This window comes from Cebus imitator, unplaced genomic scaffold (genome assembly GCF_001604975.1).
Source record: "Cebus imitator isolate Cc_AM_T3 unplaced genomic scaffold, Cebus_imitator-1.0 Scaffold9, whole genome shotgun sequence".
Lineage (NCBI taxonomy): Eukaryota > Metazoa > Chordata > Mammalia > Primates > Cebidae > Cebus > Cebus imitator.
Window position 1 is genome coordinate 4,997,854 of NW_016107324.1, and position 27,112 is coordinate 5,024,965.

The 27,112-nt window shown below is 35.9% G+C and overlaps 1 protein-coding gene across 4 annotated transcripts in view; it reads right to left on the reverse strand.

Annotated features, from left to right (window-relative positions):
• CUNH8orf34 (chromosome unknown C8orf34 homolog) overlaps positions 1 to 27,112 on the reverse strand; it is a 440,182-nt gene that overhangs the window by 299,303 nt on the left and 113,767 nt on the right. For 3 of the 4 annotated variants that reach the window (XM_017544823.2, XM_017544830.2, XM_017544819.2), the window contains exons 4-5: positions 19,042 to 19,170; positions 5,501 to 5,529 (exon numbers count right to left, since the gene is read on the reverse strand). In XM_017544823.2, the coding sequence (XP_017400312.1) occupies positions 5,501 to 5,529; positions 19,042 to 19,170 (158 nt within the window). The remainder of the gene's footprint in view (positions 1 to 5,500; positions 5,530 to 19,041; positions 19,171 to 27,112) is intronic. The other variant, XM_017544836.2, reaches the window with a different exon arrangement.

The window sequence follows — 27,112 nt, forward strand, 5'->3', positions numbered from 1 at the left end:
TTGCTGATAGCGGCCATCCTGATGGGTCTGAGAGGGTATCACCTTTATGGTGTTTCTCTCTGGTGATGAGTGATGGAGCATCTTTTCATATGCTTGTTGGTCATTTGTACATCATTTTTGGAGAAATGTCTGTTCAAGTCCTTTGCCCATTTTTTGAATTGAATAATTTGTTTTTGTTGTTGAGTTATAGTAGTTCTTTATTCTGGATATTAACTCTTACCTGATGTGTAATTTGTGACAGTGTTGTGTACTTTGATGCACAGAAGTGTAATGATATTTTGAGGGCATTTTTGCCTACACGATACAGCATCTTTTTCAGCAGGAGTTTATAGTAATCCTCCGTTCTCTTCCCTTTGAAAGGATTTCCCATATGCTTCTTGAAAATATTTTGTACTGTGTATATTTTAAATTACTTTCCATGGAAAATTAATGTTAATTTTAATAGTGACTAAAACCATCTACAATTTACAGAGAAGGTAACTAAATTTTAGCACCTGGAAGTAACTTCCTGAAGGCCATGTAATTAGTAAATGGCAGGTGCCAAGATTCAATCCAAAGCCTTTTTGTGAATTTTTTCAGAATACTAGGCTACTTCTTCAAGCAGTGAACACAAACTGTGTCATTTGTGATGCAGTCACTGTGCTCTCTAAAGGATCACGGCAGGTGAGCTCACTTTCTGCAGGGCTGACTAGGGAGGCTGGAACGTGAAGGAGGGAATCACAGAGAAAGAAAAGGGAATGGCATGAACAAAAATATGAAAATAAATAAAAGTATGACCTAGAAGTACTGTCTTCTGGCTACTTTACCCTATTTCTTGTTGAGTACAATACAGTCTGAATAGAAAAAAGAAGGAAATAAAGTGTAAGAGATAGATGTGAGCCACAACATGGAGACTGTTAATTCTAGTGTTAGAAATTTGGCCTTGAGCCTGGCATGGTGGTTCATGCACAAAATCCCTGCTCCTTGGGAGGCTGAGAAGGAAGGATTGATTAAGGCCCGGAGTTTAAGACCAGCCCAAGCAACATAGGAAGACCCTGTCTTTAAAATAATTAAAAAATCAACCGGGCATGGTGGCACACATTTGTAGTCCCAGCTGCTCAAGAGGCTGAAATGGGAGGATCATCTGATCCCAGGAGATCTAGGTTGCAGTGAACTATGATCACAGCACTGCACCCCAGCCTGGGTGACAAAGTCTCTTTGCATATTTGTGTAAATGTAATTATGTAACTAATTACATATAAAAATGTAGATATTAATGCATTTGTAATTATGTAACTAATTACATGTAGAAATGTAAATATTTGTCCATTTGTAATGGAACATATTCACAGGTTATTTATAAAATTTAAATAAAATAAAAATGGCTAAAAAAGAAATTTGGACTTAGTTTGGTAGATACCAGAGAGTCAAGAAAAAAATTTCAACAAAATTTTGCTTTAGGAAGAATCTTCTTGTGGTACGTCTTAGGTAAGTTTCCCTAGAATGATATGCTGAAAAAATGATTTATTGAGGGGTTCTCTCAAGTGAAACCTATAAAAGAATGAGGGAACCAGGAGAAGACAGGGAAACAAGCATATAAATACCCAACACTCATAGCAGTTGAAGGAAAGTTCACACTGCCCTAGTGGAGGGAAACTGGGCAGGCACCAGCCATGTCTACTGTGTGGCATTTTGAAGGATGAATTGGAATCAAAGGAGCTTGAAGAACCACATACAAGGCACTACCATTTGAACTTAGTGGCAGAATGATGACTTCCCAGAGATGTTCATGTCCTAAGACCTGAAACCTGTGAATATGTCCCATTACAAATGAATGAATATTTATATTTTTATATGGAATTAGTTACATAATTACATTTGCACAAATATGCAAAGAGACTTCGAATGATTAAGATGTTGAGATGGAGAGATTATCTACATTAGCCAGGTGGCCTCAACCTAACATTATTCCATCCAAAGGGAAAGTTGTTCCCGGCTGAAGTTAGAGACAGAAGAGAGGTTGCCGGTTTTAAAGGTATAGCAAGGGGGCCAAGCACTAAAGAAATACAGGCCGCCCTGAAGATGGAAAAGACAAGGAAACAGATTTCCCCTGGAATGGAAGGAAGGCAGCCCCGATTGCATCTTGACTTTGTTTAGCTTAGGGAAACTCTTGTTCGACTTTGAAACTACAGAGCTGTAAAATAATAAATTTGTGTTGTTTTAAGGTGTAACAGCAGCAATAGAAAGCCAATATAGTGCTCACAGAAGGGACAAAAAAAAAAAAAAAAAAAAAAAAAAAAAAAAGTTCCCAAAAAAAAAAAAAAAAAAAAAAAAAAAAAAAAAGCTTTGAAAACATTAACCTCTGTTTCATTTTATTTCTTGATTTTAAATAGAATTAAATATTTTATTACCTTTCTCAGAATTCACAAAGTAACATAAAAGGTCACGAAAAAATGATTTCAATGAAATTATAACTGAATTAGGAAATGATAGTTAAAAATTCCATATTTTACAAAGGTTAAGAAAGACATACAACAGTGAATGTCCAAAACTGTTAAGGGAAGAGTAAAAGGAAGAAGCTGTATTTCTTTTTATTATTACACTAAAGACGTAGGTACCAGGTGAATACTAACTGCAAACCACTCTGATTGGCTGTTTTTCAGTGGCTGCCTCCCTGAGATTCACTTTTTCTTAGGAAAATTCAGAACCCTGAGCCTTATGGTCACCAGAGGGTGCTATGGGACAGGCTCTCCCACTCATCCGAGGGTGCTTGCTAGACAGGCAAAGAATAGTGCCTATGCCTCTGGAAGCCAGTGACTTCTTTCTATTATCCAGCATGCTTCAAAAATCAGATCTGAAAGTGGGGTCGATTTTATTTTTTGGCACTGAAATATTTTTAAGTGAAAAGTTATTTATGACAACTTTTGGCATCTTCCTCAATAAAAATGAAAATAATAAATGTGGAACAAAATTCAGCAGCTTTCACAAAGTTTTCAAAAAACAGGAATATTAGATAAGTAAATGAAAATCAGCAGTGTGATGCAATTTAGTTAAATGGATATTCCCCTGAGCTAGTGCTGGGAAGAAAGAGGGTGTGAGGGAGAACCCTCACTATGGATGCGCTATGTCCTGAGCAGTATCAGCGCATCCATAATTTATACTGTGAGGGTTATGTCTGTTTTAGTTCAAAGAACAGTCAAAATTCTTTAGCTCGTCAACAAAGGTGTGGACACCAAAGACGCTGCAAGTCAGAGCTCAGGAAAAAAGAGAAGAACAAGAGCAAAGCACAGTAACAACTCCATAGAAGCTAATTTATGGCTCAGGCAGCCAAGGTTTTGCAGAATATAGTAGAATGAGCAAATGAACCTAGAAATGGTGATGGTTATATCTTTGTACTTAAAATGAACATAGCTCATAACTGAAAGAGGAGGACTTACTACATTTCTGCAAACCGTAAGGAAAGTCATGGCATATGAAGGAAACCAGTTGGGGTGAGACAATAAGAGGCACGCAGAGGGGAACTAGAAAAGCAGAACAAGGCCGGGAAGCCACGGCTACCACTTACGCACTTGCCATTGAGCATAGTCGACGTGGAGTTCTGCCTGGAATCGGTACAGATGACGATGAAAATAATTCTAAAATATTATGATGGTTTGTTTATTAAAGGAAATATATATTTAAGAATATATTCATGAATTGTATTTTTTTTTTGGTGAGTCAGAAATACATTCTTCTGGTACAAAATCCAAAAAGAGTTGTGTTATATTTGGAGTAGAATACTAGCTTTATGGTTTTCATAAAAATAATACAATTAGTACCTAGTACCTTATTGTTTTAAAATGTGAGGATTCATATGATTCCATTTTTTGTAGAGGTTGAGCATCCCTGACTTGAACATCTGAAATGCTCCAAATTCTGAAACTTTGTGAGCATTGACATAACCTCACAAGTAGAGCATTTTATACTTGATCTCACGTGACGAGTCACAGTGAAAATCCAGTCAAGACTTTGTTTCATGCATGAAATTATTAAAAACATTGCATAAAATTACCTTCAGGTGATGTGTATACGATGTATAGGAAATGCAAATGAATTTTGTTTCAGACTTTGGTCTCAGGCCTGTGATCTCTCTTTATGTATACGTGTTTCAAAATCCAAAAAAAAAAAAAAAAATCACCAGAAATTCAAAACATTTCTTGCCCCAAGTATTTTGGATAAGGTATATCCAACCTGGACAATACTTTCTATCATTTTTTATGTATATATCAAGCCTCCAAGCCAAATTTCAATATATTTTCTGTCTCAAAAGATATCTAGAGCAGCATTCACCAAATATTGATGATGGCTATTTCTACGTGTTTCTCTCTTTCCAGCTATACATCTGATGTTAGATATTTTTTCAGTCAAAACAGCATATCACAACAGATTGAATGTGGAAGCAGATATGAATATATAGCAATTTTTAATTAAGGCAGACATTAAAGAGATTTTCAAAATGTAAACAGTGCAGCTTTCTTACTAACATTTTGTTATAGAAAAAAAAGTATTTTTCATAAAAATGTCATTTCTGTCAATGTAATGCGACTTTTTAAAAAAGTAAATTTGTTATCAGTTTAAATTTTTAACATGTTTAGATATCTAATATCGATGTATTATCAACACAAGAATGTAATACTGATAGATATACTCTATAGAAATCAAGGCTCCTTGGGGCCCTAATTATTAACAATGTAAAGGGCTTTTGAGACTAGAAAAAATGAGAATATGTATAGCTATAAATCAAATCTCTCTCTAAGCAACAACTCATGTAAACATGTTTAATAGGCAACTCACAATAAATAATCTAAAGAAGAACTTTTGATGTTATCCAAACCTGATAAATTTGATTTTTTTCCCAGCTTTTCTAACTTTAGTATGTGGTACCACAGCCGATCTAGTTGCTCGTCTTCCAAATCTAGCAATCATCACTGATTGATTTGTTCTGCCATTTACCCCATCCAATCCATTAGCAAGTTCCAGTAACACAACTATAAAAATATATTCCTAATCATCCACTTCCCACCACCATCACAACTACTACCCCACTTCAAAGCATCATCATATTCCCCTGGCATCTTGGAAAATTAAAATAAAAAACCAAAAATCTTATTGGTAAAGTTTCCAAAGAGAAGCTATCAAAAATACATGTCTTCCATATCATTATCATTTATATACAACTGGAATCAAATAATTTATATAATACAGTGTTATTAGTTTTTATTTTGCAATATAGTGATTACAGTGATTCCATTTTCTCTAGCCTAATTCTAAAGACCTTGACTCAAAAGAGTAGGTGATATGTATGTAATGGAATAGCTTTCATAAAATAATATGCATATAACTTTGAAAGTTTTAAAATGTTAGAACCAAATAAATTATAATTGAACATTTTATATGTTTCAGAAAATTTATTTGTATTGAGACAGTGGAATAAAAGGTAAGTTCTACATTTTCTTTTCACCAGGTGTCTGGTTCAACTTACCTTATCAAGTTCATCTGAAATTGCAATACCTGGGATTTAAAAGAGATTTATAAAAAAAAAGTTTTAGAAGCAATCTTTAGTAACCTAATGTTCAAAACAAACTCTCTATTTGTAAAAGTAGTGCATTTCCCATTCTATTTTTTTCTTTTTATTAGTGCTTCAAAATAATGTGGCACATCCTTTTTACCAATGAAAACAAATTAGGAATTTAAGTCAACTATGACAGCCATGAACTGCTGAAGCAATGCAAATGATAGAACAAAAACCAAGCAGTGCCACATTCCTTGTAGGTTGTTAAAGGCAGAACAAACTTGCAAATGTGATTGTAGCAATATCATCTTTATGTTATGATGACAATAAAGTATAACTTAGCCTGTTATAATTTGCTTCTTGTTAAGAATTTAGACTTCCAGAATAATTAAATATTAAGGCAGAATGGTGGTCCAAGATGACTTATTCTAATGTCTTTATTTTGTGGTTGAGGAAATAGACTAAAAAGTTTAAGGAATTTTCCCACAGTACTGCAGACTGACAGTTCCTTGAGCCAATGCATAAATGATTCCTCCTTACAAGTTCCTCCTCCACCAACCACATATTTCTCATTGCACATCAGTCTAATTTCTGTCTTTAGCCTTTCTCTAAAATTATTCTAAGTCAGCAACGTAAAAAGTATAGTCCTTAACTTATTTCTCTGTGAGGATAGACTATCAATTTGACTTTCTTGAAATGCTATTCTCTCTTTTCTGTTCTCCTTTGTCTCCTTCACAGGGACCCTCTTTTTGCAGGGATAGGGGTTCTTTCCTGAAATGGCAAGGGCTCTTTGCTGAGCTTTTCCTTCTCATTTGATATGCTTCTCTTGGTAATCTACCCCATACCATTGATATTTTTATTTCTCTATATGGCACATCTTTGCGGCCAGCACAGACTTTCTTCCTGAGCTAATTATTGAATTCTTGTGGACATTTCATTCTCAGTTTGTCAGACTAAAGACATCATCCTCCCAAACTCACTCTCCATTTTATTCTTTTGCACAATGCAGCTGAACTTCAGCACTGTGGCAGGGCACTGGAGCAGGTGTGGCCAGCTCTCAGATGCAGGGCACAGAGCAAAGGTGGGTTAGTGTCAAATCCCAGTAGGGAATGAGCTAAGAGATAGGGAAAGGTCTAAACTTTGAAGCCCAGGAGAACATGGAGAAAACAAGAACAGGAAGTTCAGACTACAGAGAACAAGAAAGAATGGGCTGGGTTGGAAAAAAGAACCTGGAAATAGCCTCCTCAGGATAATAAAACTGAGTAAAAAGAGCCTGTTACAGGGATTGGATCCCCTTCCCGCCTTGGGTACAGATGTGGAGGGTATAGACAACATTTTATTATTTCCTATATCGTCTCCCACACCACTAACCTAAGGAATCACTTATACACAAAGCTGAAAAAGTACAGACAAATTCATCTTAGTAAACGGCACCATTGTAGATCTCCTTGTAGATAACACAAGAAACACAGGCACATTTGGGGTTCATTCTTCAATAATCTATGAAATTCTTGTTTGTTCGTTTGTTTTGGTAGAAATCATTGGTAACTAAGAATTTTTATGTGTCACACATTAAAAGAAAGTCTAGCTACCTCTTCAGGGGTTTTGGGTGACCAAAGCTTAACAATTATTCAAGGACTTGCTGTATTATGAAGGTAGTGCTTTCAAACAGTTAAAGGAAAAAAAGCTTTAGGGAGAGCTAGCATTGGACCTGGGCTGTATTACTGCTGAGTGTGCCTTAATGGAGAACTCAGATCTGATGGTACCGCATTCAAGGGGAAGACATGAGACTAAGAGATCTCAGAGGGCAATTATAAACATTTTAAAGACCTAACATAAATCATATACTTGTGGAATGTTTGGGCTTAAAAATACGGAGAATTACAAATGGGGTCATTTAGAATAACTCAGATTTTAAGAAAATATAGAACATTTATGGCATACCAAACGCTTATGTCACAGTCTATAGATTTAAAATACATTATTACAATTTATAAAGAGCCAAATGTGTTTTAAATGCTTATATTTATATGTATTAATTGTACAAAAAAAGGTTTCTTTCCAATATGAATTCAAGATTAAGACTGAATATCTTAAATATAAAATTTTAAAGGGCTTAGTCTATTTTAAAAGAGAGAGAGCATAGATAATATGAAACAAAATTCTCTTCCCCACCCAAAGTCATAAAGCTTAGATATCTGGAATTAAATAATCCATAATTCAATTATTTGGGATTTTTTTTAAAACTCTCTTGATCTCTTGAATTTTTTAACTTCCTACATAATGCTCACAGAACTGCAAAAAGAGTTTTCTCATTTAACTTTTAGAAAGCTACCAGTTGATCTTTAAGGTTCTTTTATGCCTCAGATTTATGAATCCATTATTCATAAAGATAGCAGCAATATATCACTCTTCCAGAAAGAAGCCAAGAACTGGCAAGTAAGTAAAAAAGCCCTGTGAATAGTCAAAATGTGTGTCACACAGAACTTGCACATTACTCATGGGCTAGCTCCTCTTGATTTTAGCAAACATATGAGCTGTTTTTCAGGGCTGGAAAATTTTGGCAGTTGAAAATGAAGATGAAGAGAAACATTGCTTTGAAGATATATTTCAGTACTAAGAAGTAATGGACCCCAGAATAAAACTCAAAGCAGCTAAATGGAAAACTTGGTTTGGAGAAAGAATTATGCCTTTAATTCTGCCAACGCTTTGGTCTCATTATATTTTGTTCAAATACTTATTATCATATTTTCTTAAAATTTACATATTTTGATGACTTTGCCTTAGAAATTATCCAAATAAATCTCTACTCTATTATCCGTAATTCTTTCAGCTTTCTATTATCAATGTCAAATTGCTGAGGGCATTTTTTTTTTTACTTCTTCTTATTTCACTTTTAATCAAAGCTTAAATAGATTAAAAGCAGTTGAAAGAATTTTAATGAAACGCTTCACCGAGGTATGAAGCTCTAATGGGAACCATTTATACCAAGCAACCAGGATATCTTTCCCAGTGTCTAGCAGAACATCCACAGCTACTCCCTGAGAAGAGATTGACAGGTTTTAGGCATTTAATTAACTTTTAAAAGGTATCATATCTTAAATTGAGATTATGTTTTAAGTTTATGGAAACTGGGGATCTTCAGAAAACAGAAAATATGCAAGATAAAATGAAGTGAGTTGCTAAGATATATTGTAAGAATGAAAAGCCTGGGATTTGAGTGTGGGACTCACTCTGTTAAAGGCATTCTATTTTATAAGGGGAGCAGGGCATAATCATTTGGAAAATTTGCAGCCTGACTATGCGATAGAAAAGAAAAACCCATTTCTTGGGGAGAAATTTAAGACTGCTGCAGAAATTTGCATAAGTAGCAAGGAGCCAAACGTTAATCCCCAAGAACATGGGCAAAATGTCTCCAGGCCACGTCAGAGAGTTTCATGGCAGCCCCTTTCATCACAGGCCCGGAGGCCCAGGGGGAAAATGTAATGTTGTAGACCATGTCCAGGATCTTTGTGCTGTGTGCAGCCTAGGGACTTGGTACCCTGTGTCCCAGCTATGGCTGAAAGGGAACAACGTACAGTGCAAGCTGTGCCTTCAGAAGGTGGAAGCCCCAGGACTTGGCAGCTTTCACATGGTGTTGAGCCTGTGAGTGCAAACAAGTTAAGAATTCAGGTTTGGGAACCTCTACCTATATTTCAGAAGATTCATGGAAAGATTACAGTTATGAGCCACTGTGCCCAGCCTAAAGGGTGTTTTAATTGACTAATTGTCAGAGGTTGTTGACCACCCATTTAGTGATACAGGCTCTACTTACACAGGTATTTGCTTTAGCATTACTCTTCATGCTCAGTGTCATACCAGTAAGCTAATTCTGAAAATAAGCCCTGACTTTTAGCATTTGTCAGTTTTCAGGATGTAAATATTCCCACTATGGCTAATTTCAAGCTACCAGTGCGGCAATTACTGAATGAGGTGTTGGGAAGGAATGTGCAGAGTTGGTTTTCACAAGCCAGTATGGGCCAGCTCTAGCATAAAACTGATATTTCCAAGTTATATGCTCTATTTTTGTATTTGAAGTTTATTTCACAGTTGAAAAATAAGTCTTAAAAAAAGAATTGGGTAGTCTAATTTTCTACATTATAATTGGCTTTTTTTTTCCAAAAGGGAAATTGATTTTGAAGAAATAGTACCATTTTATGCTATATGAATTTTCTGACCTACTTTTGTGAGATGAATGAATTACACTAAGGTGTAGAGAATTTTGAAAAGTTGCTACTTACATTTCCTATAACTACAACTAATTCTAACTCTGGGGCTGAACAGGTGCCTAGAAAGATAGAAGACTTGAAGAAACCTGTAGCTCTTATTTCCCTTATAGAAGGCAACTCAAATATGGGAATATGAGAACTGTGTTTTGAAATAAGTTTCTGATACTGATATGTTTTGTGCTGTGCTGGTCTATGCAAACATACCTCTAAAAGTCTGAGGAAGCTGAAAGGTCGAAGAGAGAGGCTGCAAGTCAAATTTAGAAAGAAACATTTAATAGGGACTAATGAACAGAAGCCATGAATGCTTAGAAATTTCTTCCTACAAGATACCCTAAATCATCTTTCTCAAGTTCAAAATTCCCCAAATCTCTAGGGCAGGGGCAAGATGCCGCATCTCTTTGCTAAAATACAAAAAGAGTCACCTTTGCTTCAGTTCCCAAGTTCCTCATCTCCATCTGAGACCACCTCAGCCAGGACCTTACTGTTCATATCACTATTGACATTTCTGTCAAGGCCATTCAACAAGTCTCTAGGAAGTTTCAAACTTTTGGACATTTTCCTGTCTTCTTCTGAGGCCTCCAAATTGTTCCAACCTCAGCAGTGTGAAAACAAACTAATACAGTAAGTTGGTACTGAGAATGGGGTGTTTCTGAAAAATATACCTGGAGATGTGGAAGCAACTTTGGAACTGGGTAACAGGACCAGCCTTACAAATATTCTTTCCTGATAAACAACTGCAGAGCTTAAGCCAGTTTCAGCCAACTTATAGAGTCTGTACATAAACTGTCTTTATATCCTATCATTTGCCTTTTGACATAATTATATTCCACATCATTTTAATGCTAAAACCACACCCCAAATTGAAAAATAGGATGTATGTTACATATATGTTTGCCCATTGTGGATGTACTTAACTGCTCTCATAAATATGTATGGTTTTCTCCCAAACCTACTGAATATGTATGACACCTGTGTAATACAGATCATGTGAAGCATAAAACCCAATCTGCCCTTTCCCTATTCAAAAAGAGCACTTTTAGTTCACACCAGAGACTATCACTTGCTGGTTTGCAAACTGGTATCAGCAGTAAAACTCTCCTTTTCACTATGCAGTCATCCTTGTGGCCTTTTGGATGATTAAGCTTTTCTGCTTTCTTTAAAATACGTCCTTACACGCATGCTTCTCTCTTCCAGGAATATCCATCTCTATGACACATCTTTTTTTTTTTGCTTTGTTTTTTTTGCTTAAAACAAAGCAAATTTATTATTTTATAATCATAGAAGTCACAAGTCCAAATGGGTATCACTGGGCTAAAATTAAGATGTCAGCAGCGTTGTGCTCATATATATATATATATATATATATATATATATATATATATCTTTTATTGCATTTTCGATTTGGGGGTACATGTGAAGAACATGCAAGATTGTTGCATAGGTACATACATGGCAATGTGGTTTGCTGCCTTCCTCCCCAACACCTATATCTGGCATTTCCCCCCATGTTATCCCTTCCCAACTCCCCACCCACTGCTGTCCCTCCCCTAGACCCCCTCCCCCCGCAGACCCCAGTGTGTGATGCTCCCCTCCCTCTCCACGACACATCTTGACTCTCCTCCTGTCATACCTTGACCTTTGGATCCTTCCAAACTTGATTCAGATAAGTTCCCCATCAAGCTGTCCCTAAACCCCTTTGGAGATTCTTCTACGCCTCCTCAGCTCTCTTAAAGTACTTTGTACAAGACTTGAAACTATGATTTCCAAAACTGTCTCCACTACTAAAATGTAAGCTTGAAGCCTAGGTCCATGTGTTAGTCATCTTTGCATTCCCGCATGCATTCAATGAATGTGAGAATGAATGAACAAGTAATTGCCACATTATCCATCTCTATTTTCTCTCATGCATAGTTATTCCCTAACCCCTTAGTCTATTTGTCAAAAAGACTTCTTGGGTACATTCCTGACTGACTCACTAAAAAAGTCCTTTGCTATTTTTTTTTTTCCCTTGGCTGACTGCAGATTGCTATTAGCAGACACGGAGCATAAATATCTGTCCTCTGTTCCCCCAGCAGCTGGGCTCTTTTCCTTGGAAAGGCTCCAGCCAGTGTTTTCATATGAACTGAGATCTGTGGACCAATGTCTGGATTGCCTAAAGATACTCATCCCACCACTGCCTTACATGACAGGGAGCTGCCAAAAGCAGCAAAAGCATTAGGCCCAGAGAACACTGGAAATCCTGCCACCCTGGGAACAGTGCCTTACAAAGTAGAAGGTTTTGTTGAACAATTGCATGAAATAAAAAAAACTGCCAGTCTTTAGCTTTTTGGTTTTTCTTTATTCATTTGTTTACCTGCTTACTTAGCTATCAATTTATTTTCAAGCATCACAGTTAAAGCCAAAGATCCCAACAAACAAATCAAATCTACAAACAGCCAAACCCATGTCATCTTATCCAAAATGCTCACATTTTAAAAAGCAGAAGGTTTGTTTAAGTGAAGAAAGCCAGAGTTGAGGGAGGTCTTAGAAAAGAGGAATCTGGATGAAATGGAACCAGAGGTAGTCCTCGTCAAGCAAACCGTAACCAAGTTATGTGCTAATCTTTGTGCCAAGTCCTAGACAGTACAACAGCAAAGTGGCTCTGCCTTCAGGAAATTCAAGGTCCAGAGGAGATAGATGAAAACAGATCATAGCAGATAGGTGTGTTCAGAGAAAAGTATAGAATCACAAAGAGAGGGGATGCAAATCCAGCCCAGAAGAGGACAGCAACCGAGACATAATCTTGGAGGAAGCAGTATTTGAACTGAAGCTAAAGAGAAGAGTAAATGTGGCTTGCTGAAGAGGGAAGCAGAGGAAGGGGCAGATGGTGAGACTTCAGGGCATGGGGACAGCATAGCAAAAGCATGGAAAGGAGGAAGCTCCAGTGACTGTGGTGCATAAAGAAAGCCATGAGCAATGATACTGGAAACTCGACAAAGGGCCAGGTCATGAAGCACTTTCTCTGAGGTTCTAAGGAGCCACTGAATACCTGAAATAAGTGAATGTCAGGCTTTCACTTTAGAGCCGCTACACTTAGTGAAAGTTGACTGGCAGAATGAAGAAGCAAATCAGTAGTGTGTATTCCTTGCTTCTCCTGGGTACTAAGCTAGCCTACATTTCCCAGCTCCCTTGTAGTTAGCTATAGAATGTGGGCAGATAATGTATGCCACTTCTCTGCTTTGCATTAGAAACCTCCCCCATGATCTTCTACAGGTTCTTTCTGCTTCTGCAGCAACCTTGAAAGTCACATGTTGAAGATGGTAGACTGAAAAGATGGAAAGAGTCTGCATTCTGGAACATCCCATGAGACTATTCTCTGAGTGAGAAAAGATTTACATTGTATCAAGCCATAGAGATTTTTGTCACGAAACTCTTCTAAACATAAAGTTGTAGCAGTCCAGCCAACCATAAGCTCAATAAAGGCAGAGGCTGTCATCTTTTTTTTTTTTTCTTTTTTTCTGACACAGGGCAGGAATGGAATATCTTAAATGGATAAAGCAATAATCTGATCAGAGATGTGAGAGGGCAAACTAGAAGATATTAATAGGAGTAGAGAAATAAACTAGACTCAAAACATATCTTAGAGGGAAAATGGGCAAGATTTATAACTAATCAATTATGAACAGAAGGAAGAGAGAGGGATCTAGGAGGGTTCCAGTTTGGAAGAAGAAGTAAGCTATGGTACCACCACCTAACACACAGCATGTGGCCGAAAGGTCACATTTGAAGAGGGAGGTTTGATCCACTTAGATATATTGGGTTTAACATGGCAGTGGGATAGCCAAGTGAAGATAAACTTTCAGCATATTGTAAAAACACATAAAAGGTGTGGATGGAAATAAACTCATTTGAGTTAGCTGCGTAGGGGTAAGAAATGATGAGAGTGAATGAGGCTGGATGGAGAGAACACTTAAAAGAACAAAGGCAAAGGATGAATCATGAACCATAGGAACAGCATTAAAAGTGGCAGGGAAGAAAAAGAAACTCCTGAATTAGACCTACAGGAAGTGATGCAGAGGGCATCCAAAGAGGATGAAGTGAGGACCAGCTCCCAGAAAGGAGGCAAACAGAGAGCCTGAAGAATGACAGAGTAATCAACGGGGTTACAACTACCAGGGAAATTTTGTAACATGAGAACTGGAAAATGGCTCATTCCATTTGGCAATTTGGAAATCACCTGATGACCAGTGTAAGATAAGTTTCAGAAGAAGTACAGATGTGATTATATAATTGCTTTGAGGAGTAGAAGGAAGATGAACAAGTAGAGACAGTGAGCCCTAACTGATACAGGAGTTAAACATAAATTATTTAGGCAGATAGTGAAGGTAAGAAAGCTCTCAGTAAGGTTTTCCTTTTAATGAAAAGCAGCCTCAAAATCAATTTCTTTTCTAGCAAAGAGCAGATTGTAAAATCAAGCTGCAGATGTAGACAAGCAAGCTGGAAGCTTGCATGGGTGAATGCCAGCAGTTGTGCCAATAGGAAAAGGTTCTCTGGGACTAAGCATATTCAAAATGGTGGCTCCATTTTCCCTTTTCCTTTCCAACCATATGTGCAGTAGGGAGCAGATACATGGCTCCAGCCAGTTGGAAAGTCTATTTGCATAATAAGATTAGGGTAGGGCAGCAAGCTTCCCAGCATGTTATAAATGTAAACATGTATGTATTTACATAAGTATGTAAATATCATACCTCGTCCAACCAATATTTGGGCCCTATGTAAATCAGATACCCCCTCCTCAAGCCTGCTTATAAAATCTGGTACACTCCGAGGTGGACCCGAAGTCTCATCTGGGCATCCCTCTCTCTTGCAAGAGAAATAACTGTTCTCCCTTTTCTTTCTTTGCCTATTACACCTTCACCCCAAAACCCCCTTCCTGTTGTCTGTCTGTACCCTCAGTTCCCTTTGCATGAGACAATGAACCTCAGGTATTTACCCCAGACAATGACGATGCTTCATAACTACTCTTTGAAACATCGGATGAAGGAGCAAGAAGGAAAACCAATGATGTCTAGAGTTAAACTCAAAAGAAGAGACTTTGTGGAGATTTTTTGTTAACATTAGTTAGAACAGCAACGTCCAGTATGGTAGCCACTTGTCCTGTGGCTATTGACCAGTTAAAATGTGGCCAGTTCTGAAACAAGAGGTGCTGTGAATTAAAATTTACGCTACAGTTTGAAGATTTGGAATGAGAAAAAAAAATTTCAAAAAATTTTTATATGGAATACAATGAAGCATAACTATTAGGTATACTGGGTTAGATATAACATTTTATTCCAATTGTTTTCACATGTTTCTTTTTGCCTTTTTTAAATGTGCCTGTTTGAAAATATAAAAACTTATACCTGGCAAACATTACAGTTTTACTGGAAAATGCTTAGCTGGAGCATACTACAGGTGAATAAATAGCAACAGCAATAATAATATCTATGGCAGGCAGAATTTTAAGATGGCCTCAAGATCCACTTTTGTGGCATCTTTTCCCCTTTGAGTCTCTGAGTGAGCCTCCTGAGCATGAAGGGCTATCACAACCTTGAATATAATAGTAACCAGTAGACTTTGAATAAATCAGAACTGGGATTAACCTATATGGCCCTGACCTAATCAGGTGTGCCCTTTAAAGGAAGATAAAGAATCAGACAGCTACCCCATCATGGCCTCAAAGAAGAAGCAGTCAATGATTGTTGAGATGGGGGCAAACACTTGAAAGAACAGGTAAGAGTCCAAGCTCCTGGGAAGAAAAAGGTAATGTTTGAAGAAAGTACAGAAATGCTACAAAGTCAGGGATCAAGGCCCCGAAAACCCACGATGCTTAGCTCATTGTAACTGTGTGGCAATACAAGCTGCTGTGAGTCATTCTAACACGCTTGCCTTTACAAGAGAGCAATACCATGAAGATTGTCACAATTTATAGCTGACTTTAAGATAAAATGTTACATTGAAAGGTTTGAAAAAAAGCCACAAAAAGAGCATGGTACAGTTGTTACTGAAACCGAAATCATGTTTGCAAACTGAAGAGACTATCTAGCCTTCCCTGGTGTTAAATTTGAGTCGTGTGTGTGTGTGTGTGTGTGTGTGTGTGTGCGTGCGTGCGTGTGTGTGTTTACTTAAGTCTCTAAAAGTTGACAGTAAATGAGCTGAAATAACTACCATTTTGAGAGATGTAAATGATTATTTGCTGTCAATCTCAACTAAAAATACTTCTAAAATATGTAGGATTTTTTCAGACTGTACAACTAAGATAAAGTGAATTCTCATCAGTAACTACATTAAAATTAGATCACTAAAAACTTTCAATCTTTTGCATCAATGGCTATGCCACTGGAGGGAAAGGTCCATAATATCAAGACATGGAGTACTCCTTATGACCACACCTGGAGGAAAATCCCATCCCCTATGCCTGCCTAGTAAATAAAACTATGGATAATAAAGTTACTATCAAGTTTGAAAAAGAGTTAACAAGCTGAAACTATTATAAGAGTCAAATAAAAATAAATTACATCCTGGTTCAAGAGGGAGGAAGTAGGACTGCCACTAATATAGCTAAATTCTGGGCAACCAGACTGATAAACATCAGCAATCAGTAAAGCTGCATTTGAATTCATGTATACTGACCAGGGCTGGCATATTGATAACTTGGTAGTAAACATGTTGTGCCTCAGACAACTCAATATTAAATCTCAGATCCAGAAAATCATAGAAACTCAAGTCATTCCAAGGAAGTATCATTTTTTTTGAAAAATATTCAAAAAAAGAACAATTCTTCCCTATGTAACCAACCATCCTCTGAACTCACATAAATGCCACCAGAATACCCTAAAAAAATAGCATGTCTTAAAACCATTAAGTGAAGCCAAAAGCAACCCTCTACCATATCTATAGGAGTTGACTACGACACTTCGCTCTGGTCTCACTGTGGAGTCCCCTGATAGCTTTTCTGGCCCTGATTTTATCCCAAGAGTAATGTCCTATATCTGTACCTCTTCTACTCTGATGACCAAGGATGGTCTTTATTGTTTTTCCAGGCTGGCCTGCAGGTATTAATCATGGCCCCCACTAGCTTCTGATCATAGGACTCAGTTGCGAGGCTTCACCTGTGTTATGATCTGAGTGTTGGTGTTCTCCCAAAATTCATAAGCTAAACTCTAATCCACAATGTAATGTTGTCAGGAGGTGGAGCCTGGGAGATGATTAGGATGTGAGGGCTCCTTTTTCATGATTGAGATTACTGCCCTTCTAAAAAGAGGCCTCTAAGAGCTGCCTTGTCCCTTCCACCATGTGAGAACACAGCTAGGCTATACAATCTATGGAACCAAGAAACAGGTCCTCATCAGATACCAAAGGTACCAGCACCTGGATTTTTAGACTGCCCACCCTCCAGAACTATAAGAAACAAATTTCTATTGTTGATAAGTCACCCAGGCTACAGTATTTTGCCATAGCATCCCCAATCAGGTAAGACAACCTAGAAGGCCACAGTCAGGTTTTCTGGGTCCACAGGAGCTCTGACACTTCTGCTACAAATGTGGGCAACTACATAATTGAAATGCAGTCAAATCCCTATATTAAAAATTTAGGGGAATGGAGCAAATGCTGTCTTACACGTTAACAGTATAACAAGCATTTGATACGCAGGTGTCACACTTTAAAGGACAAAGATGATAAATTGTGTATTTGAAAGTCTTTATAATGGTCAGGCACATTCTTCAATCATCCTTCTTCTAGTTCACATTGTTAGGTAAATTTAGAGGCTATAAAGAGCCCCAAAGCTCTGCCCCAAAGGTTAAGATTCATGAATATGAATACGTGTCTTTGTCATATGAAGAGGATCAGGCTCTTTTCACGAACATAATATAATAATAAGCTGAAAACTTACTTTACTGTTATTTTCTACAACAGTAAATTTAACCAAACATGGAGTTTTCTTGAATCCCATCTACAGGGTTTTTATTAATGGCAAGACATAAGATCCTGTGATAAGGCAGCTTAACTTCTGAAAAGGGTTCACTGCACAAAAACTGGAAGAAAGCTCTAATGAGCTATGAATGAAGAGGTATGAAAAAACTAAAGCTGTACACACACACAAACATATATAAAACACCAAATGTAAAAATGTATAATTGTAATTAGTATATATATATAAACCTCTTTCAAAATATACCATGACAATGTTTACTTTAGATAAAAATCATGAAATTAGTAAAACTCTGCTACTAAAATAAACATTTTACTTGGATTAAATTTTAGAGATCCTAAAATATAATCCATTAGAATTTGCTAGTGTTCTAACTACTTTCCACTGAAAAATCTTTAGTATTCAATGGTAACAAAAGAAAATTTTGGTGAGGCCATGGCATTAATGTGCTTCTAAAGGTGCCTAATTTTTAAAATTAAGAAAAAACTTAAGGGAACCAAAGAAATGCAGGAATACTTTTAACTCACCACTAAAACCATAAAGTATATATGTATGGCTGCACATATAAATGCATTAATTAAATCAAAATAATCATTTAATTGCCTATTCTTATGACAACAGTTATTTAAAATGTTTTACTTGAAATGTATCATTTTTAAACTTTCACATCTACCAGAAGAAGGAGGCACAATCATGTCTTTCTGCTTTGGAGATGAGCGAACCAAGACTCATGGAGGTTAAATGATTTATCTGAGATTATTTATGTAATAGATGGCAGAGCAAAACCATAACCTAGGCCCTCAAGATTACAGAGATGTTGCTTTCCTTAAAAAAAAAAAATCACTAGGCATTGTGCTAGGCTCTGAAAAGATTCTAAGAAGAATTTGGTCCAGTTACCATCCTTAAGAAGTTTAGAGACATCAAAAACTCACAGAGGCAATGGATATGTTTATTAATTAGAAAGATGCAAAAAAGTATGTTTCCAAAGAAAAGAATGAAGAAGCTACCATTAGGTGCACATTTAATCCGGATAACAGAAACCACATGGAAATGTTGCAGGCAAACAGCTTTGAGGGGTTGTACAGCTCTTTCTACTCCATGTGATCAGTCTACCCAAGAATCGGTATAATATACAAAATCAAGTTCCTTTCCAATCTCATGCCCTTAGAACTCCTCAGCCTCTCGCAGAATTAGAATGAGGATGTCGGAAATGGGTTATTGGCATGAGTAATGAATGCTTCTGCTTTAATATCGGTTAGGAGTTTCAATTATAATCAAGTAAATGAACTTACTTCGAGAGAGATTCTCAAGGGCTTTCCCCAGCTTCTTGCTCTCTTGAAGGATGTGATTCAATTCATCAAAATCACGGCTTTGTGGTTTAGTCCTCCAGTTCCACTTTGGATGCTCTACTGACCTTGGCACTATGTTTAAAAAAAATGGTAATTTCATAAGCATGCTATGTAATGACACAAACTATTCATCATTATGTGAAAGATTGTACCGAGATCAAAGTACAGAATAAAAAATGTTTATCTTGCAGATGGTTTTCTTGTGAGAAAACAGAGGGGAAGATATGAAGCCAGGTTTAAAGAAAATACTTCAACTGTAAAGGTAAAGGGAAGTGTGGTGGAGTTTATAGAAAAAAGAAAATTCAGGTATTGACTTAAAACTAATCATTTCTATAACACAGGGAGAAACACACAAGTAAAGTGTATTTTGTATTATGTCAACAGCTTTAAAAAACACTAACTCCCTTAACAGCAACTGGTAATTATTTAATAAATATTTTTAGTGCATTCATAGAAGGCTAAATATATGTATTTATCCTCATGTCCTCCCAAATTCCCACTAAAATGACATTACAGTGAAGGGATTTTTTTTTCTTCAAAGAATTAGTTGAACTAACAGAGAAGACATCATTAGGTGAGACATAGCAATATATTTTGAGAGAAGATGCTAAATGGATGGATGAGTGGTAACTGGATTTTGCAAGGCAAAGAAAACTGAAACCTAAGTCTCTGAACAGAGGGATTCCATGAAAATCAACACATCACATTATTTAAATTTAAAGCTTCTATCCAGGAGAACAATGTCAATGTAATAATAATATAAGAACTTAATTGCTTTTCAGTTTTAAAGGGCCCATTAAATGTCCAGCACAAGTCAAGGCACATTTTCAAAAAACTGTTTTAACAGTGCCAATATAAGAAAACATTGTAAAACTTTTCAGGGGCAAAAATATCAAATCAACTTGATACCAGACTTCTCAATGGCAATGCTTGTCCTAAGAAGACAGAGAAGCAATTCCTTCCAAATTCCCACTACAGAGTACTTCTTAGAACTATATACCCAACTGAGGAACCAATGAGGATACTTTGAAGAACTGAAAAACTTATCTTGGAAAAGGATCCTTTTTCAGAAAGCTCCTAGTAGAGGTTTTCTACCAAAATGAGCAAGTAAATAAAAAAATGGTAAGACTTGGATTTCAGGCAACAGGTGACCTCCACCCCCCAATAAGAAAAAGGAACAGGGAATTCTCAAGAAGGTAGTGAAACACATTCTCAAAAGACAGCTGAGAGAAAGTCTAGAAACCAAGGAGTCAAGCATGGAGCAAGAGGGCAGAGGGCTTCAGAAGAGAAGTCTCTAAAATTTTTAAAATAAAGAATAACTATAAAATAGAAGTTAAGATTACTTGTGGTGTCTGATCATACTGAGGTTTAACTCTTTGGGCAGGGTTTGGCAAAGCATTAGTGATGGGTACATAGTAAACAAAACAAACAGAAAAGCAAGAGAACTATCAATTCTAGAAAAAAAATAGTTGGACATCGTATGGCTTAACCGTGAACAATGTTAATTAATCAATCATAATAACACCAACGTAGAGTACATATTTAATCAACATTTGAAATAAGTGCATTACTATACAACCAGAATGAGATGGGGGTTAGAGGTTGGGGTACAAGGTATGAAAGAGATCAAGGGATAATGCCTCAGATTTAAAAAGGAAGAGAGCCTTTTGTTTGATTGTGTAGATTTAGGAACCAGAAGCAACATCTAAAAGAAGTGAAAGTGATTGCAGGTTAGGAGCCGAGTTGGGCAGAAAAAAGGACACTACTACCTCATAGTATTACTTAAGCTTTTTTGAACCATGTGCCATTAAGTTTTGATAAAAATAAAATAAATTTTTAAAAAGTATTTATATGATAAGGACATAGGAAGTAATCACCAACTAATGAAATATATCATTCTGTCGCCTTTATATAAAGTAACCTGGCAATATCTATTATGATGAAAAGTGCACTGACCCTGTGACCCAGCAATCTTACGTCTGGTAAACTCATCAAAAAGAAATAAAAGCACCTGTATTCATGTACCTATGTACAAAGTTGTTTATTTTCACGGAAAGTACAAGACTTCATTTATTTCAGCAAATAGTTTGTGGTTGCAAAATCCTGTTAATAATCTAAATGTCCTTCAATGAAGGAATGGTTGAAAAAATTATCTCACATTCACACTGTATACACTTATTTTAAAAGTCAAGTTAAATCTAAGTATTTTACCATAAAGATACTTCCACAGTACATTTTATTTTTTATTGGTATTTGAACAAATATATAAGGTATATATGAAATTTTGTTACATGTATGCAACACATAGTGATCAAGTCACTGTATGGCTTAACTGTAAACAATGTTAATTAATCATAACATCAACATAGAATACATATTTAACCAACACTTAGAATGTGCATCCACTGAAAGTATACTTGTGTTAACTATAGTCATCTTACTCTTCCATCAAACGCTGAATTTATTCCTTTTATCTTACTGTACGCTTATACTGCCCTTTAGCCCACTTTTCTCATTTCCCCCCACTCCCAATCACCCTTCCCGGTCTCTGTTATCTATCTTTCAATCCCTTACCTCCAGGTAATCAGCTTTATTAGGCCCCACATATAAGTGATGGCATGCAATATTTGTTTTTTTGTGCCTGACTTATTTCACTTACGATAATAACTTCCAGTTTCACCACGTTGCTGAGAATGACATGATTTCATTCTTGTTTTTAATGACCAAATAGTATTTCACTGTGTACACATACTACATTTTCTTTATCCATTTATCCACTGATGGACCCTTAAGTTGATTCCACATTTTTTCTATTGTGAATAGTGCTGCAATAGACCTGTGAGTGCAGGTACCTTTTGGATGTATTGTTTGCTTTTCTTTTGGGTAGATATCCAGTAATGGGATTACTGGATTGAATGGCGGTTCTATTTTAAAGTTTTTTGAGAGCTCTTCATACTGTTCTCCATAGTTACTATACTAGTTTATCTTCCCACTAACAGTGTATAAGAGTTCCTTTTTAGTCAGGCGCAGTGACTCATGCCTGTAATCCCAGCACTTTGGGAAGCAGAAGCAGGCAAATCACAAGGTCAAGAGTTTGAGACCAGCCTGGCCAACATGGTAAAACCCCGTTTCTGCTAAAATAACTACAAAAATTAGCTGGGCATGGCAGCAGGCGCCTGTAGTCCCAGCTGTGCAGGAGGCTGAGGTAGGAGAACTGCTTGAACGTGGAAGGCAGAGGTTGCAGTGAGCTGAGACTGTGCCACTGCACTCTAGCCTGCGTGACAGAGTGAGACTCCATGTCAAAAAAATAAAAATAAAAAGAGTACCCTGAGTCCCCTTTTCTCTGCATCCTTGCCAACATCTCTTATTTTTCCTTTTAATAATTAAAGCCAGACATTTCATTTTAAAATAATAAAAACACATTGATTAAGACTATGTACAGTTTAAGGCCATTTTTATACAGCAAACCAACCCATTCATATCATATCTGTTAATGTGTACAAAGAAAAGAACATACAAAGATGCATACTATTTCTAGGGTAGTAGCATTTGAGGGAGAAAAGTGAAGGAGACTATTTCTCTTTCTACAGGTCTGTATATTTTAAATTGTCAAAATAAATAAATATTATTTCTGTAATTTAAGTAAGCCTGGAAATTAAAAATTAAAAATGAATGCAGCTGCCTCATCTGAGCTTCTTGATTTAAGGGGCCCTGGGACAGGGATATAAACTGAAATTAACACACCAGTGTGCTAGTAGCAGAGAGTAGACATAGTAACCATAATCAATCTAGAAAACACTTCCAGTCCCATGACTGCTACCTCACTGACCATTCCCCAGGTGAAGCCTATGGAGAAATCTAGGTTCAAGAGAGAGAAGTTCAGATGACAGAGGAGAGAAAACAATATTTGTATCAGATTCTTCAAAACTTTGACACTTTTGTTAATCTGAATAATTTCTTTAATCTGCAATCTGTATCAAGGCACTACCTCATTTTCCGTTAATCACTATATGCTATCAAGGTCTCTCTTTTTTCTTTCTAATTTACAAAATAAGAACACAGGTTTTGTTTTTTTTTTAAGCCCTAGTCAATATCCCCAGATACCCACCAGACACAGCCCACTCTCCCATCACCCCAGCTGAGCCCAGCACCTGATGACCTATCCACCGACTGCACCACGTGGGCATGTCAGGTGAGGCCAGCAGAAGAACCAGCCAGTCTACGTACAGAATCATGAGCAAGCAAAAATTGTTGCTGTTTTCAGCCACTGAGTTTTGGGAAAATTATATGCTGTACAATAGAGAACTAATTAATATAATACCCAAAAGCTTTTCCTTGGCAACTTTTGAGAGGAACTAAGACCAATTTCTTTTTATGTTTTTGTAGCTTGTGACAATATGAGACATACAATAGCTTTTCTTGTATAATTTATCTTGTATAACTTATCATGGGAACCTACTTATCTTGTATAACTTATCATGGGAACCAAATCTAGGACAACTAAAGCCATGGTATAATCAGGATCTAAACAGTAGGATGGGTGATTTAAAAAGCTGTTTTGATAAGTAATGGAAAAAAATTTGGGAAGTCATTAAGCTGGTATACCGTCTTTGGATGAGAACATCTCTAAAATTTTCTGAAAGAGTGAAAACCTTATTTAGGTCATACTACACCTTAAAAGTAAAGGGCTACTGTTTAAAAATGTTTTGTAAAATATCCACAGGGAAAATGAGAAACAGAACAGTATCAACTATGTAATAACACGTATAGAAGAATATGACAGAATCTGAGATTGGAGAAAGTCTTTGGGGTCACAGAGGCAGAGCTCGCCCTAGTGCAGGAGGCCACCCACAGCACCTTGCAGACAGCTTTTCCTCAGTCTTCCCTGATGACACTATGTTACAAAGTTGCCTACTGTATATTAATGAGGGCTAATTTTTGAACAATTCTTTATTATAATCATCAAATTCTGACTCAATATGACCTCCACTAATAGTGTCTATGAATGTAAAATTAAATTTACCATTTCCTCCACATAACATTTGAGATACTGTTTATATATTTCTTTTGAACCAAAGTAACTTTCAACCCTGTTTTCTAAAATTTAATAAATGCTAATGTTCTTATCTGAAAGTACTCCCCAGGTACTCTACTTTCATTTTAAATATGCCAGGAAATATACCCAGTACTATAGTTTATGACATACTGAAAACTGATTATAATGAGATAACTACTACATGTCTCCTGCCTTCTATATTTTCATATCATGATTTTTCAGCCACCGTTCTTCTGTCTTCATTTTTTCTATTCATGTAGTTTGTACTTTCTATACATATATGTATGTATATACTTTCTTTTTTCCCTAAAATTATGATAGTCTACAAATATCCCGCTATTGCTCTTTGTATATTCTGTGCTAAATGCATTTAAAAAAACTGAGAAATGTTCCCTTAAATGCAAAAGCATAAATAAAACTTGATTTTAATTTTGGTTTCAACCTAAACCAACATATTTACCTCAATTTTCTCATCTGGATTACAAATTTGAAACAGTTATAAAGGATCAGCATTCACTATCATGCACAGAAAATTGATAGACAATATCTTTCTTGTCATTTCTGCCAAAATTCTACTCATCATCTGCAACCATTCCACACAATAGGTAACTAGTGGAAATATTAATTTTATAAGGCAAAACCTTTATCAAACCCTACTTATCTTACCTAGGACACACAACTATTGAAGATTGATAATATAATGTCACCTTGCAGATCTTTGTCCCTATGCCAGCTTGAATTGCTTAGGTGCTATTTTTTGGTTATTTGAAAGTGCACAATTTTTAACTGATAACACAAAAAGGCTAGAATATATTTTAGTATAAATCCATCATTACATTATCCTCATTTATTCATTCAAGCACTTATGCACTCATTCACATAGCATAAATTACATGTTTGGCACGATTCTAGATACATGGGGATTAAGGTAACAAAATACTCTGCACTGAAGAGATTACATTCTATCAAGCTCACAATCTATTGAATGGGCTAAGAAGTTGCTTTTTTCTTCAGAAAGTTAATCTGATTAATATATAGTAGCTATTTTCAGTAAATTTTAGACAGATGTCTGTTTAAAAAAATGAATTGATAAACTATTTTTTCTACCCACAGAAGTTAATGACTATTAAAATATTTATCTTTTTCCTTTTTTCTTTAAAACATGTGAAAAATAGTCAGAAAACTTTTTGATTTTATTCTATAAATATTTATTCCAGGCAATATTTTAGTTAAGAAAATATCTTTCTATTCCTAAAGAGTTTTAATTTCATTATATTTACAAAAAGAAATAGATGAATATTTGCATTGAATAGCAGTCAGTTATTGATTGAGATGTCAAAACTTTTCTCACTTGATCAACATGTATGATGTGCTGACATATGATGGTAATACTAAAAGAAGAGAAAGAATAACAAAGGAATAATCATCAAAAGATATTCCATGCAAATATTAATCAAAAGAGAGAAGGGGTGCCTGCATCAACGTCAAACAAAATAGACCTTAAATGTTTTAAAAGTTACAAGACAAAGAAGGACATTATGTATTAATCCAATAGGAGGTTTAATTAGGCAAATAACTCTTAATTATTTGAGGGAGTAATTAAGCCATTTTACATAATGAATCAATATTTCTTTGTGAATTATGCTGAATGTAACAATTAACATTAAGCAAAATAGATTTTAAGACAAAAATCCTTTTAGTAAGCAAAGAAGGGCATTATATATTGATAAAAAGGAGAACCCATCAAGATATAATAATTATAAACATATAAACACCTAGCTGCAGAGCCTTAAAATATAGGAAGCAAAAACTGACATAATTTAAAGAGAGTTCGAGGGCCATATAACAATAGTAGGGGATTTTAAAATCCTCACTTTCAGTACTGGAACAACTAGACAGAAGACATGAGGGACTTGAACAACACTATAAGCCGGTAAGACCTAAGAGATGTATACAGAACATTCTGCTTAACAAGAACACACATTGTTCTCAAGTGCGCATGGAACACTCTCTAGGAGAGATCTTATGTTAGGCAATAAAATAATTCAAAAATTTTAAAGGATTGAAATCATACAAAGTATATTCTCTGACAACAAAAGAATAAAACTAGAAGTCAAAGGAAAGAGAAAAATGGGAAATTAACAAATACGAGAAAATTAAACAACATGCTCATTTATAATGAATGAGACAAAGAATAAATCACAAGATAAATTAGAAAATACTTTGTGACAAAAAAAAATATGAAAACAACATACCAAACCTTCTAGTATGCAGTGGAAGCAGTGCTGATAGAAATTTACAGCAGTAAATTTCCCCAGTAATGAAGAAGAAAGATGTCAAATCGATAACCTAACTTTACACCTTAAGGAAGTAGAAAAAGAAGAGCATACTAAACCCCAGCTAGCAAAAGGATGAAAATAGTAAAGATTAAAGCAGAAATCAATGAAATAGAAAAAAATAGAGAAAATCAGCAAAAGCAAAGGTTAGTTTTTTAGAAAGATTTAAAAGTTAACAAATCCTTAGCTAGATTGATTGAAAAAGAAAATTCAAATTATTAAAATTAGAAATAAAAATGAGACATTACTACAAATTTTAAGAAAATTTAAAAGTATTATAAGAAAATACTATAAACAATTGTATGCCAGCAAACTGGATGACTTGAAAATTTTCTAGAAACATGCAAACTACCAATACCGACTCAAGAAGAAATAGAATAAACTCAAGGAAATCAGAATAGACCCATAATAAGCAAAGACTTTGACTCAGTAACGAAATCTCCCAAAAAAGACAAGACCAGGATAAAACGGCTCCACTAGTAAATTCAACCAAGCATCGAAAGAAGAATTAACACTAAGTTTTATCAATTCCTCCAAAAAAATTGAAGAAGTGGGAACACATTCTGATTTATTCTAAGAGGCTAGCATTGCCCCAGTAACAAAGATAAAAACATCACAAGAA